The sequence below is a fragment of the Notothenia rossii genome (genome assembly GCF_949606895.1).
Source record: "Notothenia rossii genome assembly, chromosome: 2".
Lineage (NCBI taxonomy): Eukaryota > Metazoa > Chordata > Actinopteri > Perciformes > Nototheniidae > Notothenia > Notothenia rossii.
Window position 1 is genome coordinate 17,375,834 of NC_136904.1, and position 20,174 is coordinate 17,396,007.

At 41.8% G+C, this 20,174-nt stretch overlaps 2 protein-coding genes across 4 annotated transcripts in view; one reads left to right on the forward strand and one right to left on the reverse strand.

Moving 5' to 3' along the window:
- Nucleotides 1-1,015: 1,015 nt before the first annotated feature.
- sltm (SAFB-like, transcription modulator) lies at nucleotides 1,016-17,660 on the reverse strand. Its single transcript, XM_079663499.1, has 20 exons — nucleotides 17,490-17,660; nucleotides 16,120-16,207; nucleotides 15,127-15,182; nucleotides 14,561-14,588; nucleotides 12,638-13,469; nucleotides 12,015-12,049; nucleotides 11,798-11,895; nucleotides 11,556-11,705; nucleotides 11,324-11,436; nucleotides 11,086-11,246; nucleotides 10,890-10,990; nucleotides 10,719-10,775; nucleotides 10,478-10,623; nucleotides 10,204-10,384; nucleotides 9,836-9,960; nucleotides 7,966-8,139; nucleotides 3,860-4,246; nucleotides 3,588-3,726; nucleotides 1,847-2,001; nucleotides 1,016-1,751 (listed from the first exon to the last, which is right to left on the reverse strand). Exons 1-20 carry the CDS (start codon nucleotides 17,622-17,624, stop codon nucleotides 1,640-1,642), a joined length of 3,273 nt encoding a protein of 1,090 aa, XP_079519625.1. The 5' UTR covers nucleotides 17,625-17,660; the 3' UTR covers nucleotides 1,016-1,639.
- Nucleotides 17,661-19,372: 1,712 nt separating this feature from the next.
- rnf111 (ring finger protein 111) overlaps nucleotides 19,373-20,174 on the forward strand; it is a 29,961-nt gene continuing 29,159 nt past the window's right edge. Inside the window, exons 1-2 of one of the 3 annotated variants that reach the window (XM_079664949.1) lie at nucleotides 19,373-19,537; nucleotides 19,834-19,896. The gene's annotated coding sequence lies outside the window, so the exon portion shown is untranslated. The remainder of the gene's footprint in view (nucleotides 19,538-19,833; nucleotides 19,897-20,174) is intronic. The other 2 variants (XM_079664947.1, XM_079664948.1) reach the window with 2 other exon arrangements.

Here is a 20,174-nt window from a genome sequence, read left to right on the forward strand (position 1 = left end):
TACATTTACATTTCACATTTAAATCCCGCTCAAAACCAGGACGGCTTGGCGCATGCGCAATTCATTTACAGTCTCCATACGGGAGGGTGTGGCTGTCTCCTCTCTGCTCTGACTGCAGCTGAGCTGCTGCGGGAGGCAACTAGCGCCTGTGAGTACTATGTGAGGGCAGGGTAGGGGGCAGAGGGGCTCACGGCAACACCCGCGGCTCGTTAACTGCTGAACAATACGTGATCTCCAAACACCAGAAAAGTCCCTAATAACACCATTACAAGTCGTTAGATTAGTCGTTAGTCGCTTTTGACAAATAAGTAGCCGGAGGGTTTGGAAAGCCGCCGAAATTAACGACAAAGTCGTCAAGTTGAAAACACTGTGTACAGCGGGTGGGCTTTATATTGTAGTTCTCGTTTTTTTTGTACTCGCCGTGAAGTGGTTTTGCGGCCTGCCAGTAAACCCAAAGAGGAAGAAGACGAAGTGATGTCAGCGTAATCTACTATACTACATTGACTACAATACTACTACATATAATATAATACTAATGACAATCATCAAGAAAGTCATTCTTCGTATCAGTTATGTGTTGGTTCATCCATCACTTCTGACAGGTGTGTAGGTAAAGAGTGAGCGACAAACCAACTGCATGCTGTGCAGACCTGGAGGTGTTGATTCAATGATATGAATAAACAGTAGGACAAGCACTCTTAATAAACAGTTATAAATAAAAGATATATCTAAGTTAACAAAGTAACCAATTTGGAGGTTTATGCTCACTGACTAAAGTGTTATAATTGTTCTGGTTGCAGATTCATGCTCTGGAACTTTCTGTTCAAGCTGTGAGCCAGTTTTCAGACTCCGACTTTCTGCAAGCTTCCATCAAAGTACTTCCTGCTTTTATCAGATGGTTAGGTCATGTACAAATGTACAATATACAAAGTCCCAAAATCCTATACAGGCTTGAGACATTTGACTGCGAGGTGTAATCCAATGTGCTGAATTGTGAGAAAATATAGTCAGGTAGTTATAGTACTTTCAGGGACTCTGGCACACATTGAAAGCCCCACAGTTTATTTGAGACACATATGTTATATATGCATGTTATTCAACACATGACCTATGGGAGGTGTTTTGCTACAATGTAGGCCGGTTTACAGTTGACATGTTTTGTTTAATCCAACTACTCTTTACAAAACGTCTTCACCAGGGATGACTTTTCAAAAAACAAAAAATTACTTTCAACATCCAATTGAGTGCTCCCTGATACTTCATGAGCTCTATTTTACACTCACATATGAGGTATTACACAAGAGAACTGAGTGTAACACTAGGCAAATGAAAATATACATACAACACTCAGAGGAGAAGTTGGTAACATCACTTGAAAACTTACAAAGACAGGGCTGTACAATATCTTCCTAAATGTAAGTAAAGAGTAAAACATATGCACAGGGGTGTTAAACAGTAACTGCAGAACCTTTGACAGAGGTAAACACTTGTCTATACAAAATCAAATAGTGTTATCAACCTCGAGGCTATAAATGTGCCACCTAAATCAGTTGATATTCTAAAAAAAAAAAAAAAAGACAAAAGTTCAGAAAAGTCTTCAGATTTTCAGGTGCTTTAAAATGGTAGGATTTGGTTGCCGTTAGAACTGCCGCTGCGTTCCTTTGAAGGGTTTGAAGCCGCCCACGTTGCCACCACTGGGAATGGAGTTGTTTGTGATCTGTACAATCCGGTTCATTCCGGAAGAAGAGTGACTGCACAAAGAGAAACCAGAGTTAGAGGTAAGACGGCTGAGAGACGGGACCATAGTATTCGGTTTTATCATCACATGTTTGTACGGTTGTTATACCTGGTAGGGGACATTAAGCTGCCACGGCTGTCTCCCATTCTGCGAGTATCAGCGTAGCCTCCGCCCTGCGAGCTGGAGCCGCTGTGCCACTCCTTCCTCAGCCCCTGATCCCTGCTGTGACGCTCCACCACCACCTGCCGCCCGGAGCTGAACGGCTGCAATAGACAGGAGAGATAGGAAGTCAGGACACCAGAGTTCTATGAATTGTTAAATGTACGCAAGCTACAGATTCAAACTGGAAATGTCTTTGTGTACTCCAGGAATAGTAAGACATGACTCAAAATAGCAGGGAAGAACTGCAAGACTGAACTAATGTTTCATTACTACATAATAGGCACTTTCACACCAAGTACTTTTCCCAGGAATAGTTCCCGGAACTTAGTTCCCCGGAAATCTTTAGTTCCGGAACTATCTAGTACAGGGGTCGGGAACCCTAGGCACGCGTGCCACCTTTGGCAGGCGGTACCTTAACCAGTGGCACACTAGGAATAAGTGGAATAAGTGTGCAAAATATTTAAATTGTATTTTCGGATCCTGAACCAGACCGCCGCCAGAGCACGTCTCCCCGTTACCTGCAGAAGGAAGCCATGCACGCAATGCAGCGCAGAAGGAAAAATATTCAAGAAATCTAGACCGCAACAGAATTAAACAACGGACTGCCTGTTTTTCCTGGCCAAGGACAGGTTCCTTGAACACAACACGAGCGTAACGTGTCATCACGTGGTGTAGTGCTGCCGGAGCGCACCGGAACGCCGCTCAAGCACTTCAAAAATGGCAGTACAAGGAGCCGTAGACATGCCTCAGTTTTTGCGTGGCAGTGTCTTTAATAAACCCAGTGGCAATCTGTTCATCTGTCATACAATAACGCCATCGAAAATAATATATATTACAGTACAACTACTTCTGGGTCTTTGAGTGTCACTCATGCTCGGCTGTGTGTGGCACAAGCGTATTTTGTGTGAGAGCGAGGTACCAGGGATTATTGCATCTGGTTAGCTAGCTATTCTAACGAATATAAGGAGCTTTTTCTACAACCAGGTGGAAGTGAGCTCTCTCCTGACATATAATAAAATAAATCTTCCCGGGGGAGCATGCCCCCGGGCCCCCCTACATGATGTGAGGTCCACCCCCCCACTTAAATCATGTTCACATGGATAGGATACTAAATACATTTGCACACATCTTGTGTCTATATCTTTCTGTTTGGGTGGTCATGCCACAACCGTGGCAATAGTGTCAACATAGTCGCATAGTGATCTTAAATGTGGATTTTTAATTTTTTTTTTATTTAAATGGCACTTCATATCAAAAAGGTTGCTGACCCCTGATCTAGTAGATCGCGTTCACACCGGAATAAGTCCCTGAGGGAGGATTAGGCAAAGGAAGCCGCTGACGTCACTTCTTCTTCTTCTTTGGGTTTACTGGCAGGCCAATAGCAACTTCACCAGGAAAGTCCCTGCTCTCTAGCAGGGACTTTCCTTGGGAGAAAAAGGTTCGCAAAAATAAGTTCTAGTTCCAGATCTTTTTGGTGTTAATGCAAAATCCCAGGGACTATCGGAACTATTCCTGGGAAAAGTACTCCGGTGTGAAAGCGCCGATTGGTATACTTCTGTAGGTGGTTGAGGATTTTTTATTTAACTTCAGTCATTTAAATGTCAAAATGTGTCATGTGAATGTGACTGGTATGTATTCAAACTGCTTTTACCCTAAAACACAAAACTCAGTCAGAATGTAAGCTGACCTGTTCGCTCATCCCCATTGGTCTGCCTCCATCTCGGTCAGTGAAGCTGCTCCTCCCCCGGCTGGCTGTGGAGCCTCCTCTGAGGACGGTGCCTGGACCCTCTCTGCCTGGTCGCTCTGGGCGCATACGCATCGGTACTCTGTTCAACCCAGCATTAATGCAAAAGAGACATTGAAGAAAAAATAATTAGCTTTGATTGATCTGGTGTGTGGAAGGGTAAAAACAGACAACTAATGATCCTTCTTTTTCATAAAATCGCAAATATGTTTTACCGTATATCTCCCTTATTGGAGTTAATGCCACCATCACTCTTCCACCCATGCCCTCCATCCCGGGGCGATCGGTTGTGAGACATGCCAGGCATCGCAGCCCTGGCTCCCATTGGGCGGTCGTGCATGGGCACAGGTCTCCTCTCCTCCCGCATGGGAACAGGTCGCCTCTCTTCCCTCATGGGCACAGGTCTCCTCTCCTCCCTCATGGGCACAGGTCGCCTCTCTTCCCGCCGGTCGGTGTCACGGAGCTCGTTGCGTGGAGGAGGAGGGGGCTCGGTTCTGCGGACTGTTTCAAAGCTCTTGGGGTAGCGCTCAAAGCCTGAGCTCTCTCTGTGGGGAGTAGGGCGACTCTTCTTTGGTTCTGGCTCCCCTTCAAACCGGTTACGTCTTGCAAACAAAAGATAATGGGATTATTCAACAAAAATGTAATACTACAAAAAGGTCCAAACACACCACCAACATGCATATCAAAATGTAACATTTCAACGTAGTGTTGTTTATGTAGTAGTGTTTTCAAGTTTCTACTTTGTATAAATCTAATGCTGCAATTTGACTAATTTCTCAAATCGTGTCTCCCACAACTCATTCCTCTTATCACCGCAGTCATTAACTCCTCTCTGTGCACTGGCCTCATCCCCCCCTGCTTTGAAACACCATTAACCACTCCATCCTCATCACCCGCCTTCAGTCCTTAATTGGCATAACCGGCAGTGCCCTCTCCTGGCTCAAATCATATCTCTCTGGCAGAAGACAATTAATTTCCATCAACAACTGCAAATCCCCCACCGCTTCTGTTACGGCCCCTACACACGGCGGCGTGCGTTAACGCTTGCCGGCGGGCATGTCTGAAGCTAGACCAACAACCAATCACCTGAATTTCCCGCCCCGGACACACAAGCAGCGGTTTGATTGGCTAAAGCTTGTACTGGCATATGATTCGATTGGCTGACGCTTCCGTCGAAGCTTCAAAAGTAGAACATTGCTCTACTTTTGAAGCGAGCAAAACTAAGCTTTGCTCCCACAATGCAGTTCGGCGAAGCGTGACGTCACCCCATTCGAAGTGAATGGGCAGAAGCGTTGACGCCTCAACGCACGCCGCCGTGTGTAGGGGCCGTAACTCACGGCGTCCCCCAGGGCTCTGTACTTGGTCCAATGCTTTTCATCATTTACATCCTCCCACTTGGACAGAACCTCATTCAACACCAACTCTGGTTCCACTGTTACGCCGACGACACCCAACTCTACCTCTCAACAAAAACTATTTCTGCAACCACCCACTTCCAACTACCTCACTGACATCAAAACATGGATGCAAAGCAACTTTCTGAAACTAAATTGTGACAAATCCGTAACCTTGGCATCATCCTCGACCCCGCTCTCACTTTCCTCCCTCACATCAACCAGATCACAAAAACCGCCTTCTTCCCCTAGAACATTGCCCGCATTAGACCTCCCTCATCTGATCCATGCCCTCATTACATCCCGACTGGATTACTGCAACAGCATCCTCTTTGGTTCACCTGCATACATCCTCAATAAACTGCAATATATCCAAAACTCAGCTGCCCGTAGGCCTGTCACGATAATTAATTGTGTTGGACGATACATTTTTCTGGAAATTATTGCGATAAACGATAATATTGTCGGCACCGTTTTAAGACCATTTTAGACATAATGATAATATATAATAATAATTCAAGTACATCCTTTCAAACATAACTTTTTATTGAACATTCAACTTTGCAAATGAAATGGGAAATAATATTAAAATATATAAATTAATAAATAAAACAAATTTAAAATTTAATTATAATAAATTAATTAAATCACACGTAACCAAAACAATAAATTAAATAGAGTCAGGCTGGAAAACAGAGCTCTCTCTCATATATATATATATATATATATATAAATAAGTAAATAAATAAATAAATAAATAAATAAATAAATAAATAAATATGAGCACACATTATCTCACAAGCAAAAAAAAACTCCTTAAAACAACAGTCAAGTGTACAGTCCACTGTCAAAGACCCAGATGCCCCAACAGGCCATATCCAAATCTGTCAAAGTTTTCGAGCAAGGAACACCAACATGTTTGCATTGTCGGGCGGGGGCTCTCCATCTCCAGCTGTCGTGTTTGCTCCCAGCTGGAAAAACGGAATGGAGTGGTTGTGTTTTAGGTGGTTTAAAATGCCTGGTATTGCCTGCTTTTGTCGCTACCTTTTTTAAAACCAATGCGACACACCGCCTGGCTCATTCAAGTCCGTAAGTTCGCCTCGTTGATTTGGTTTGAATCCAAAATACTGCCACACCGGAGAATCGAGATGTGTCGTTAGGTTTTGTAACCAATTCCATTTCACTTTAAATTCCCCGCGAGTAAGTCACACGTTGTCTCCCGCTTGTCGCTATATTATTATTTTGGCTGCTACGCTGCTGCACGTGCACGCGGAGTGTCCTGACCTGGCTGTGTGTCAGCCCCGCCCCTCACAGCGCGTCTGGCAGCCACAGCGCTCCAGGTAGACCCTCCAGAAAAACAAGATTCTGCGATCGAAGAATTTACCGCATAATCAGCAAAATGGCGCAGATTTTAAAAAAGCCGCAAATGTATCAAAAGGCCGCATAATCCCCGCGTTTTTCCACACAAAGTTGAGAAGAAAAAAAAGTTAACTCGTCTTGGCGTGACGTCATCAGCTTGCGCATCACAGAATGTAAACACTGTATAGAGCTCATTTACCAACAAACATTTCTACTAAAGACCGGGCAAAAAGTGGGGGGAAACTATTCTGCACCCCGTGCAACTGTGTGTTGCAGCATAAGAGAAAATCGACGGTGGCGACCCACTTTGGTTCATTCAAACATTCGAAAATGCTTTCTGCTGCGGACAAGAAAGCCATTCAACTCCCGTTCACCGAGGGATCAACCTCCAAAACCCTTTCGAGGGCTACAAGAAACGAAGTGAGTAGCCTACAAGATTAAAGCTGGTCAGATAACGAACGAGTAAATGAAAACAGAATGAGGCGGAGAAGTGTGTGTGTGTGTGTGGGGGGGGGGTGGTGTGTGTGTGAGATTAAAATAGCCCAATTGCTTTTACAATAAATAAACATTGAATGTGTTTAATTGAATAGTAAAGGGGTTTAACGTTAGTGGCAGGTTGTGTGTGAGAGAGAATAAATAAGACAGCCCATATATTTTAAAAAATTGTTATTCTTTTCCCCCGCATATTTAGCATATTTCCACATATTTCCTAACTTCCCGCAATTTCACCGCATAAAATCACATAAAACCCCGCATGTTTAATCGCATAATCAAGGATTTTAGCCCGCATAATCAAGGAATTTAGCCCGCATAATCAAGGATTTTTGCCCGCGTTTTTCTGGAGGGTCTATCCAGGCTAAAATGCTGTTCACATCTTTATGTAAACGGCAATTTATCGAGCTCAGAAAAGTTATCGAGTCCATTTTTATTTATCGTACGATAAGTCAATTTATTGATTATCGCGACAGGCCTAGCTGCCCGTATGCTCACCTCCACCCGACGCTCCGACCACATCACCCCTATCCTCCACTGGCTCCCCATCAAACACCGGATTGACTTCAAAATATTACTTTTCACCTACAAAAACCATCAACAACCTTGCCCCCCCCTACCTCATTGACCAAATCCAACCACACACCCCTACCCATTGCCTCAGTTCTGCTGAAGCTAACCGACTGCAGCCCATCAAAGCTCCGGACCTGGGGTGACCGAGCTTTCGCTGCAGCCTCCCCCTCCCTCTGGAACTTCCTTCCCAGTCACATCCGAAAGTCCAACACTCTTGAATCCTTCAAAAAAGATCTCTCAAAACTCACGCTTTCAAACTCTGTTCAAAATCACCCCCCACTTTACTTGCACCTGGATTAGAACTAATGTTTATATTTTTTGTTTTCTTTGTACTGTTTCTGTTCTGATTTATGTAAAGCATCTTTGCGCATTAGGAAAAGCGCTATAAAAATCAAATTATTAACTGAATACATTTGCACTGGAGTTTTACAGTTAACTACAACTCCAATACTTTTAACTCTTGTACCTGTCAACTACAATTCCAATACTTTTAACTCTTGTACCTGTCATAGGTGTTGGACGTCTCAGCAGCGGCCTCTGGAAAGCGCCCCCTCTCTCGCGGAGTGAAGTTGGAGAAGCGGTTCTGCTGCCGGTTGTAGTTTGAGCCCTGGTTTAAACGGACATCGGACTCGGACTGCATTTTCTTGTTGCCATTCCAATACGAATCGTCTCTCCGGCTGAAATATTAAAACATAATTCATTGTTTTGATGCTTTTGAAGATTGACAGCTTGGAAATGTTTCATATTTGAAGAAATTAATGACTCATGTAACCAAACTTTGAAAATAATTGGTATTATTGAACATGCAGGCTTAAAAATATATACTTTGATGTACTGTTGACAGGGATGCAAACACACGTATGGTGAAAAAAGAGAGAACTATTTGAAGCAGAAAAAAAACAGCGTAATATACCATCTGACAAAGGCCTGCGCTATAATGCTTCAATTAACTGGCTATTCTTTATAATATACTCAGATCAATAGAGACAGAGATGTTAAGTTATAAATCAAGGGGTTTTATAATTATTTACAGCAGGGGTGGGGAACCTTTTCCCTTTCAATTTTTACAACATCCTCCGAAGGCCCTACAAATTATTGAACTGCTTAAAAAAACTAAAATCACAGCCCATTCATTTGGCCTTTCTTTCATGCTGTGCAAAGAAAAAGCTACCTCTTAACCCAGATATTTTACCATGACTCGCGCAGGCACGCACGTGCATGGTTGTGGCAGAAAGATATGGACACAAGATGTGTGCAAATGTATTAAGTATCATATCCATGTGAACATGATTTAAATGGGGGGGACTTTACCTCCTCTAGTGGGGTCCGGGGGCATGCTCCCCCAGGAAGATTTTTTTTTTAAATATTGAAGTTAAAAGCATCAATCTGGTGAACTTTGAGAGCAACCTGAAGAGATCTATGGATACATCTCAACACCCATATGAAACAGAACTGTAAGCAGATTCTTCTTTTTGGATATTTTACAAATCACTCCCCTTTCAAACTCTATTCTTGTTATTTTTAACAACTTTTTTGTTACTGTCATATTGTATTTTATACCTGTTTTTCATTTAGACTCTAATGTCTCATTAATAACTATAATGATCATATCAAGGTGTGCCTTAACCTCACTGAGCTGATGTTATTTGAGCCTCTCAGGAGAGAGCTCTCTTCCACCTGGTTGTAGAAAAGCTCTTTAAATTCGTTAGCATAGCTAGCTAACCAGATGCTAATAACAACAGATCGCCACTGCGCTTAAAACTAAAGACAGCCACGCAAACACTGCGGTGTGTACGGCTCCTTATGGGTACTGCAATATTTGATGAGCTGGAGCGGCGTTCCGGTGCTCTCCGTCAGCACTCTAGTCTACACTCCTTTCCGACGAGACATATACCACGTGAAGACACGTTACGCTCGTGTTGTGTTCAAGGAACCTGCCCTTGGCCAGGAAAAACAGGCACTCGCTTGTTTAATTATTTTGCGGTCTAGATTTCTTCTTCTTTTTTGAAGTGAAAAGTTGTCCGTTAGTCGGACTGACGGACGGACCCCCCCCCCCCCCAAAACGAAAACTCTTCGGTTCTCCGCGAATTACACAAGTCACCCAAATCAGCGTTAAAAAAGCAGGAGGCACCGAAAAGGGACTAATTTGCATCAATGTGTTGAACAAAGTAAATATTAGATTCACTATTGAGAGCTTTGACATAGCACATGCACCTAAGGGAAGCTGCAGGAATAGGAAGAACTACTATTTCTAAGCAACAAACATTAGGCTAAAAATTCAAGTTCTAAACCACTTCCTAACGAGTCTCCACTAAAGTCCAACAACTTTGGTCATAATTATAACTGCTGAGGTACAATATATAATTGTTATACCCGTGTTCCACCTCGCGACCCCTCTTGAGGTTGTTCCTCTTTTCTTGCTCATAACGGAGATGCTCCTGCTGCCTCCTCAGCTCCTCACGTTCACGTGCCATGCGCTCTGCCTCTTTACGTCGTTCCTGAAATAGGTCATATTAAAAAGCACTTACTAAGGGAAGCAGAAATTATTGAACAATTACAAGTGGTATGTATCACTCTGGGGGCTTAAACAACATTCTAAAAATAGTTTGTCCCTTTTTCTACTGCTGCATTCTGTACTAAAATAGTTGTTATTAAAATAATTTATTCCTGAGATATACAGTTGAGAGAAGACCCAAGATTCATCCGGGGAAAGAAGGTGGTTATGTCTATTCTCTCTCTACCTGCTCAATACGGATTCTTTCTCTCTCCAGCCTCTCCCTCTCCAAGCGCTCCCTTTCCAGTTTTTGTCTCTCCAATTCTAGTCTCTGGCGCTCCCGGAGCAGGTTCTCTCGTTCTTCACGCTCCCGCAACAGACGGACACGATCACGCTCCCTGCGTTCTTGTTCAGCAATTTCCCGCCGCCTAAAACCCAAAAGCATCCATCGACTTAGAACTTTAAAGACAATCCATTGTAAACCTCCTAAATGTGTATGAATTATGCGCCATGGCAGCTACCTGCGCAACTCCACGGCTCTGCGGGCTCGCTCCACACGAACTCCCCGTTCACGCATCCTCTGCTCCTTCATCTTCTCAAAAGGTAGGATGTCTTTTTCTTCCCCCTTGTTAAAAAAAGGACGCGGTTTGTCTCTAATCATCTCCAGCTGGAAGGGGAGAAAATACATATGTTTTTTTAAAGAGCTCAAAAAAGATAAATCATGGTAAAAGTGAATACTAAGCTACATGTGCAGTTTTATACCTCTTCCGGAGGAATCAACCATTTTGGTCGCCTTTGAACATTCATATTGACAAAGGGCTGTAAAAACACGCAACAAATAATCGTATCAATCAACAGAATATTATTTAACATCCTTTGATAGTACATTTAAAATATGCTTTGCAAAATGGATGAAGCAACTAAAAGTCTTACCCTTTCAAAATACCTTCCCCCTCTGAAAGGTCTCATTCTGCCAAAGTTAGAATCTCTATTGGGATGATGTACGAATGGCATCTTGCCTGGGCTTTTTGCCCCTGGAAAAAAAATCAATCAGAAAGAACAGAATTATATTTATTGAATGACTCCAATCATAATCTTTAAATGAGAGAGAAAGGGGAATAAAACCTACGCCCATGCTTTCTGTCATCTTTCTTGAAAGAATCTTGCCCCGAGTTGGATGAAACAGAGTCAGATTTTCCACTTCTGGCATCCATTTTCTTTGATAAATCTTTGTCCTTTTCAGGTTGTTTATCCAATTTCTTGTCTTCTTTTTTGTAAGGAGGCTGTACTCTGCACGTAAGGAGAACAAATGGTTAAATGTGATTTCAATCAACAAAGGATTCACTTTGACTTTTTCTGTCACCTACTTGTTCGTCAGTTTGGTGCCTGTGGAACTGCGCTTCTCACTGGACTTGCTGGAACATGCTTTGTCCTCCGCTTCCTTCTTTGAGCCTTCTTTTTTGAATGGATCATTTTTGGCCTGTAAAAACAGCAGTGAAATATAAATGGAACAAGTCCACGGGTTCTCAATGAGAGAAAAGTGTTGCATTAGATCAATCAAGGTTGAACAATGTTGACTCCTTGTGCTAACTAACGTACCCTTTCAACATATATCTGCTGTCCATGGAGCTCTGTGGAGTCGAGGTGGGAGACGCACCGGGTCACCTCTGTGCTGGAGGACATCGTTACCAAGCCATAACATTTTGAACCGGGACTGCGAGCGTTTGTCACCACCTTAGCACTTAAAACCTGTTGGTAACACATTTCATTAAACATTTTTCTCCAACATTGAACATAACGTTCCAAGAGAATTCCAAGAAAAACGTAAACACGTCATTTACCTTCCCATATTTGCCAAACAGGTTCTTAAGATCAGCTGCTTTGGTGTTTGACGACAGGCCGCTCACCCATAGGTTGCGAGAAGAGCTGCCGTCGACTCCTGGATACAGATGATTGTCAAATCACATACAGGAGGCATAGGGAATGAAAAATATTGTTTTAAGTTGGATAAAATTAAAAAAGTGTTCCTGGGATTTAATATTTGGACACAATGCTTACCCTTTTCATCTTTTCCATCTCTGTCTCTTGAAGAGCTATAAAGCAAAGGTTGCAACAACAAGCAGATACAATTAGTAAAGGTAAAGAAAAGGTGTTAGGTGACAAGCATACATCTAGTGGAATAAAACACCACATGTTGTGCTTCTCGTGAAAAAAAAAATCCTGTGGGCAAGGCGTGGATCTGAACGAATGTTTCAAAGGCTTCATTGCTTTTCCAGTGGTGAGAGGGGTCAGGTTGACAGCCAATTTAATCCCCGGACCAATGAAATCTTCGGAGTTTGTTCAACTTCACAGCGAATCATTTGACCAAAAAGGAAAAAAAAAACACTGCCATCACGGGGACTAATGCTCTTTTACAATGCCTGGTGTAGAAACTGGAAATGACTTTAAACCAGCGGGAAAAGCTCAAAGTAACAAAATAAGAGGTGTTTTCTCAGCTCCTGGTTAATGTAAAACATGTAACCAACTTCAGAAAAACAAATCAAAGTAGTATATGGCAGGATTAGGTACATCTGTGAACATTTCCCTTATGGCAAAAGAAATCTTGAGGCTACCCACAATGTTGCGTTCTTAGTGAGCTGGACTTGGTAGTAGTATCAAAGAACTGACATAGAAAGACAAACCTCTTTGCTTGACCTGATGCCCCAGTAGTGGAGGGGCCTTTCTTCCCAGAATCCTTTTCTTTGTCTCCCGTCTCGGCTTTCTTCTGGGCCTCTCTGCTGTCTTTCTTCGTGGGCTCACCCCTGGATCCATCATCTTTCTTACCATCTTTGTGGCCATCGCTCTCTTCCGCCTTCATGTCATCGTCTGGGCCCGTCTCAGCAGAGGCCTCTGGCTCATCATTGCCCGTCTCGGCCTCTGGATCTGGAAGTTTCATATGTTTACCTGTATCCAGGAGATCATCACCATCGACATCTAGGGTGATGGCATCATCATTTGGGTTTGGGACGGACATGTGATCGTCCTCAGGTTCTTTAGAGGAATTCTTGGCAACAGCATTCATCTGAGCCGGCTCGGGCTCTACCTCTGGTTCCGTCTCCACCTCTGGCTCGGTGTCCAACTCTGGCTCAGCCTCCTCATCCATGTCTGGGTCGGCGTCCTCGTCCACCTCTGGCTCATCATCTGCATCTACCTCTGGCTCATCATCTGCATCTACCTCTGGCTCATCATCTGCATCTACCTTTGGCACGGCGTCCACCTCTGGCTCAGCATCTGCGTCCACCTCTGGCTCAGCATCTGCGTCCACCTCTGGCTCAGCATCTGCATCCACCTCTGGCTCAGCATCTGCATCCACCTCTGGCTCAGCATCTGCATCCACCTCTGGCTCAGGTTCTGAATCAGACTCGGCCGCCACCGCCTCCTCTGACTCGGGATCAGCCTCTGGCTGAGCGAGGCTGTCCTCACGGGGTTCAGGCTTAGAATTTTCACGAGTACCATCATCTGTATCAGTTACATCTGAGGGATTTAACAAGGATAAACATGGCAAAACACAACTTTAACATTGACATGTTGCATGTAGCTTGACCTAAAAAGTAGAATAGAAAGCACATTTAGTGTTAATGGTCATCAAGGGCGTAGACACCACAGGAAGACACAACACACACTCTTCGCTGATCCAGGGGCTGATGCAGTGATCTTCATTTGTTGACAGATGTTAAGTACTTGATTCATTATTCATCCAGTAGCAATTCCAGATGATTCCTATGATGTGTGGCAATTCTCCAAGTTCAAATGAAGCGGAACATCTCTTCAGTTCAACCTCCATTTTTTTTCATTATGAAGAAATCATCCCCAGCTTATCAGTCCGTTGACAGTTTTAGGAAACTTAAATATCTTCCAATATGTCTTCAATAATCATGTCATCAAAGCCTTATCAGTCGGTTTAAGAACACTGATAAAGAATAATTTGTCATCAAATCCAACCGTCTGTCATGTGTCCATTACAGTACAGTCTGTCCTTTCAGTCCACGCTGTGCGTCACATCTCTTCACTGCACACCAACTGTCCGGTATGCAGACAGCTTGCATGAATATGTGCAATTTTGATGCATGAAGTCTCATGATCTTTCAGCTGCTTTCTGTCTCGGGGTGTCCGCATGTTTTACAAAGTCTTGCGGTCCTTGAACTACACAAATCCCAGACCTTTCACAGGCTGCATCGCCTCACAAAACCTGCATCAAGGTGTTTGAATCCTGTGGTGGAGGTATTCGGACCTGCCGAGTGCATTTGTCCAAAAATGTCCATCAAAGTAATCTGGAAAGTGTAACCATCCGCCAGTTCTTTTCATCTTCCAATTCATTAGACATAATAAAATGTGAGCTTGTTTGTGATCATTCACTCTTTTTTGTGGAAAGTTTAACACCAGAGGCAATGAAAATCCATGGAAGGACCCAGAAGTTTTGTTTAATAAAGTTTAAGTAGTCCAATGAAATTGCCTAACTAACTTAAGGCTACTAGTTGGTCTTCATTAAGCATATCCTTGAGTCATCATACTTAGCTGTGAATAAGAAACAACCTAATGTTAGCATTGGACACCAGTGTGCTTACCTTTTTCTGATTCATAATCTTCAGTTTCCTAGAAGAAGAAAAAAAGCAGAGTTGAGCTGACAAATATTTTATGGTAATTTGCAGAGCAAACCAAGTGTAAAGAAATAAATGCAATATTTCATTGTTGTTTTTAACAGAAAAGGACATGCTACTGTTTTATGAATCCTTAAAGCATCATTCCAATCTCACAAGCTAGAACACTTTCAGCTAAGAAACAAAGTGATGATGAGTATTACACACTGCATATGTTTTTCCCTACAACTTTACAGAATAATATGGCAGAGGATTCAGCCAGTATGAATTAATAAAAAAGGGCTGAATTGCCAGTGTGGGAACCAAGTTAACCATTTCAGAGCACAATTAATCGCACACTGCCAAACTAGCTCCTAATAAGGTAATCAGACAAGGTATCATACGATACAATTGAAATGATCGTCACTTTGAGAGTTTATTTTTTAAGTTATCTTTTTTAGCATCAGTATTAGTATAGGGGAAGAGAGAGCAAACACACAAGTGCTACAGGGGTTGGTTAACATTTATGCAGCAGAATTGTATGCAAAAGTCACCTTTGATAACACATCTTCCTCCCCTGTGGTGTCTGCATCAGAATCCACCCTTTTCCCTGAATGGTGAAAAAAACAAAAACATTACAAATCTACATTTAAAAAACGATAAAACTATTGACTCTAGCCATCCTGTCAGGCCTGGTTCCAGGACAAAATGACTGAGGGTGCATCTGAGATTAGAGAGGGTGCAGTGGTAAAGTGCTATTTTTATAAGTGGGGAGTGGACCTAACACCCTCTATGGGGGTCCTCACCTACTCTAGGGGGGTCCGGGGGCATGCCCCCTCGGGAAGATTTTTTTTTAAATATTGAAGTTAAAAGCATCAATCTGGTGCACTTTGAGAGCAACATTAAGAGATCTATGGATCTATGTGCTCTTTGCTTGATTCATGCCTTCCCAGTCCCTTATCACGTACAAGAGCATGGCGCCAATGGTTGTAGCCAGTTGTGGTGAAGGCATCTGACTTACTTGAACCGAAATGTCTACATGCATAGCAGAAGATGGCATCTTTTTTACATGAATATTCCAGCCAATCACTGTTTTGAACCATGAGCTGCCTCCGTGGGCGAGTCGGGCGTTAGTGTCCATGACAGTGGCCGCGGGTAACGTAATGTCCCCATTATCTGAACTGTTATTACCTGCAGTAGATGCAGTGTTACTGCTGGCGATAAGGGCTGGTTGTTTTAACCATGTTCTGATGTCCATCATTGACTGCTGTGTAAGCACCTTGCAGATGATGAACGCGCAGCCACACAGGTCACGCGCACCTGACATAATAACGTTACTTACCGTTTAAATTGACCAAATAAATGCAACAGACAATTTATTTAATCACAATTACAATTTATTTTATTCCAACTATATCCTTCTTCTTATTACTACTATTAGTATTATTATATATGTAATATTTTTCACTTTTCAAATGAGGGTGCAATGCACCCCCGTAGAACCGGGCCTGCATCCTGTCTCAACTATTAGTCAAAAATAAAATTACCTTTAACTTTCCCATCTTTGCGAGTTGGTGGGTCAGCTGTAAGCGGGATCTCAATATTCTCGGTGTCACAATCTTCATCTTCAAGAGCCTTGAAAAAAAGATTGATAAAAAACAGTTAGTAGTCTGAGACCTCATGTTTGCCTCTTTTCTTCATTCATCACATCAGTCTTACGACCAAGAGAGTAGTGTTATACTGTGTAAGACGATGTTGAAACCCTGCCTGTCAGTAATCACACCAAATTGTGCTATCTTATAGAATCTACTAGTAGTATGCAAATTGTGCTCAAGGCTGTAGATGATAGCACTTATTGGGGCTTCTTTTCTCTCTTTTAAAAAACACCATCCCAGGGTCTAGGCAGATGTAAAAACAATTGTATGCCTTCTAACTCTCAACATTGTATTCTTGGTTTCTCTTTTGCTGGGAAACAACTTTGAGGTAAAAATGTGAGGTTTTAATTTTTAGACACTGAATATGGTATATTTGCATAATTGTGAAATTAAAGCTATTTTTAAAGTCTGATATGTCTGACTGAACTAAAAATGGTTTTAATCGAATCCAGAACGATTTACAATCAATCGAGCGCTTACCTTAAAAACTATTGCATAACCACATTACCATTTCTTAATCTTAAACTATAATCTTATCAAAACACTTTGAGCAACATGCTGTCCATAACATCTGCTCAGCTGAATCTACGTATTGTTAATCTATGATATTAGAAAGGCAAGTCTAGAGTTTATGTCAGACTTGGACTTCGTTTTAACATTAAGACCAACATGTAATAACTCTGAATCCCTAACGCAGTGAGTTTAGAGATTACTTCTTCTCACCTAAACATAAAAAAAACAGGGAAGACGTGTGCATTAATACCCTCGAGGTTACAAAATGCTAGTCCAACGTGATCAAATTAAGAACCGAAAACACTTCTGCTGAACCTCTTGTAAAAACGCATTTAACGAGTTTGTGCGTGGTCCTCCCTAGGGCTGGTCAACAATCAAGTTACATCTGATTAAAAAAGCTGTGCAATATGTTAATGTGCCAAAAAAAGAGGATTAGTTATAAACTCATTTTGACGTCGTTGGAAGAACAGGCGTGCCATTCATGTCTGTTGTGCACCCTTAGATTTGCCATGCATCATAACAATTATTATTTTTCTGTATTTAACCATTCACTCGAGAACATAATTTCACCTTTTCTTTTAGAGAGGTGTTGATTTATTTTGTTTATCCAGGGTGTAGTTAAAACACATCAACAAACGATCGTTAGAATGATATCGGTCATAGTTGCTAACGTTAGCCTTAGCAACCATGCATCGCATTCCCTAGCTCGGTCGACCATTCAAAGCATAAATCAGCTTTTTTTTCATTACCTGTCTCAGTCTCGCAAGAAGAACACTCTTTATACCAGTAGTGTCCAAATTCCTTCTTTTCAGCTCGGATTTAAGATCAACAACTCTTAATTCTGATATTTTCTTGGACTCGGTGGAAATGGCACCCGTCGCCATTTTACCTCAAGATTACTGAATCGTACCGTGCGCCTGCGCAGTAGGTTTGTTTCCTCGCAGCTTCTTCTTGGTTGTATTTATTTGGACCATAGAGGTTTGGACGCGATAAAAAACTGCTACGCCACCTACTGTGTTGGGGGAACCACTGCATTAATAAACTAAAACACATCCATAACATGTTTAATTAACACAACAGATAAAAGGCAATTAATTATAGGCTACACATTTTTTTTTTTTTACTTGTGTCGAGTTGTTTCGCTGTGTTGCTTGATACATAGCACTACCCAACACCTGTAATATAATACTAGTCAATATACACATGTTCTTGTAAACTAGTAATCATAGTATTTACTACCGTCATCCTGCAGCTAATTCATAACGTTCTACAATTTTTTTAAATAAATACCTACCTTTTTATCCTTGAAATTATTTTTAATAGGTTAATAGGCTATGTCTGCATGTCACTTTACTAACGGTTTTCATTGTGTCTCTTTGCTGTATCGATGTACATTTGTTCTAATAAAGGAATTCTGATTCTGATTCTGAAATGGCGTTAAAGGGTTTGGCAAGAACATTTCCGACGCTGTTAAAAAATATAATATTACATGGCATGGTTTCCTGGGAGATAATTAAGAATGCAAAAAATCAAAACATTAGTCCTTGAAATGTACGATTTATAATCTTTACTGAAAACCCAGTTCAAGTGACATGCAGATGTTTACCTATCTTCAGGCCACAATTCATAGTGCACACATGTACCCAGTCGTTGAATCACAGAACATATTCATGTAATTTTATTGTTTCAAAATATAAATCTAGGCTGTCTTCTGTTATCTAAACTTGCCACACCAGGCAGGCTCAGATGGTTATAGAAAAAAAAACAAACATATTAATTACATAACTAAAAGTCAGCACACACTGACTTACTGAGACATTTGTAGAAAATATCACATATCAAGACAAGAGCACAATGAACCTCTTCAGGTGAAATATTCAAATTAAATTATCTTATTGAACTGCTCACAGCTTCATATTATTCACTGATGTATATTATTACTTAGGGCTATGATATAGGAGTACACTGAGCAAAAACGGCATTTATGTGCCATTTATTTACGAGGCTGTAAATTAGAATATATTCTCCTGTACTTTTCGTATTTTACACTAAGTACAATTTGTAAGGTAGGCCTATTTGTCCATTATACTTATTTATACTTATTTCGATCTACATTTTGTAAACCTTTATTCTACTTTTTACTCTACTGCATCTGGGACCATTAGTTAGGCTACTACTTTCCATATTCAGATGAATAATATTATTTAACCATTAATCTACCCAGCAGAATATGGGGAAATAAAGAATTAGCTTCAGTTTTTACCAGTTTTAACATTGAAGTGATGTAAAATTTACCACGTGAATAATCCTAATTTGATGATATGATAGACATATTAAATTAGCCCTTCTGCACACGTCCAACCTTTATCCGCTAGTGGGCGCTCGAGTATTTGGAATCGAGGATTTAGGGAGAGTAAAGAATGCAAAAACAATTATGTATCATCTGTAGCCTTCAATGAAATCGTAAACAAAGCAAAGATGTCTATAATTATACAGCACTTTTGAGGCACTTTTTCGAATTGAAACGGGGCACGTGAATTGTTATTTACACATTCTGCGTTGAAAAATGAAAAGGATTTAGTGGAGCTGTTGCAAAGTGTCGTAAAGTCGCTGACGGCTGGCCGCGATCTGGCGCTCCCTTTCGGCAGAGAGGGGAACAGCTGTGTTGTATGTATCAGGCGAACAGACGACCTGCTGGGTAAACAAGAGTGGATGCATCGAAAGGCAGGAATGGCAACTTCGTCGAGGGCTTATAGTGCGACATTTCTACTCAGTCAAATAGAAACACAATAGACAGGTTGGTCTACCTTTTTGAATTCGATATGATTGCTTTGTGAGGCTAAATGGCTTAGTATGATCGGGTATTTGCTGAGTGAAGTGGAACTAGCCTTTACGTTAGCTTAGCTTGTAGCCATCCAGGGCCCATTGCCTTCGATGTTGCTTCTCGTCTCAGCTCGGGACTGTGTTGTCAGTTTCACAATCCCAGCCACTCTCCTCCTCGGATCGCGATTTCTATGCAGGCCTGTCTAGTTGCATTTAGGGTTAACATTTGGATAAATGCTCGTGTACAACTCTTGTCATTATTCCCCACAGGATATCACCTCTCATGTTACAAAAAGGACGGTGACATATTTTGAGAAAAGGACTTAGACCCAGGTACGTGCTGTCTTTGTTGTCTTCTGTCTGGAGTAACTAATATGTGTCAGGCTAGGTGGCTAGCTATCTTTTTTCATTTCTCTCGTGTCTTTATCTTAATTATCTCAATATAAGTTGATAACCATAGATATGCATCTTTAAATGGTTCTCCATTAACTCGAGTTTATCTGGCCCTAGTGACTTCAGCAGCGTTTGTGGGATACACACAGACAGCAGCCGAGCTTATTGTAATTGTTTAGCGTTGTAGAAACTGCTTAGCCTCAGTTTCAGGCTGCATA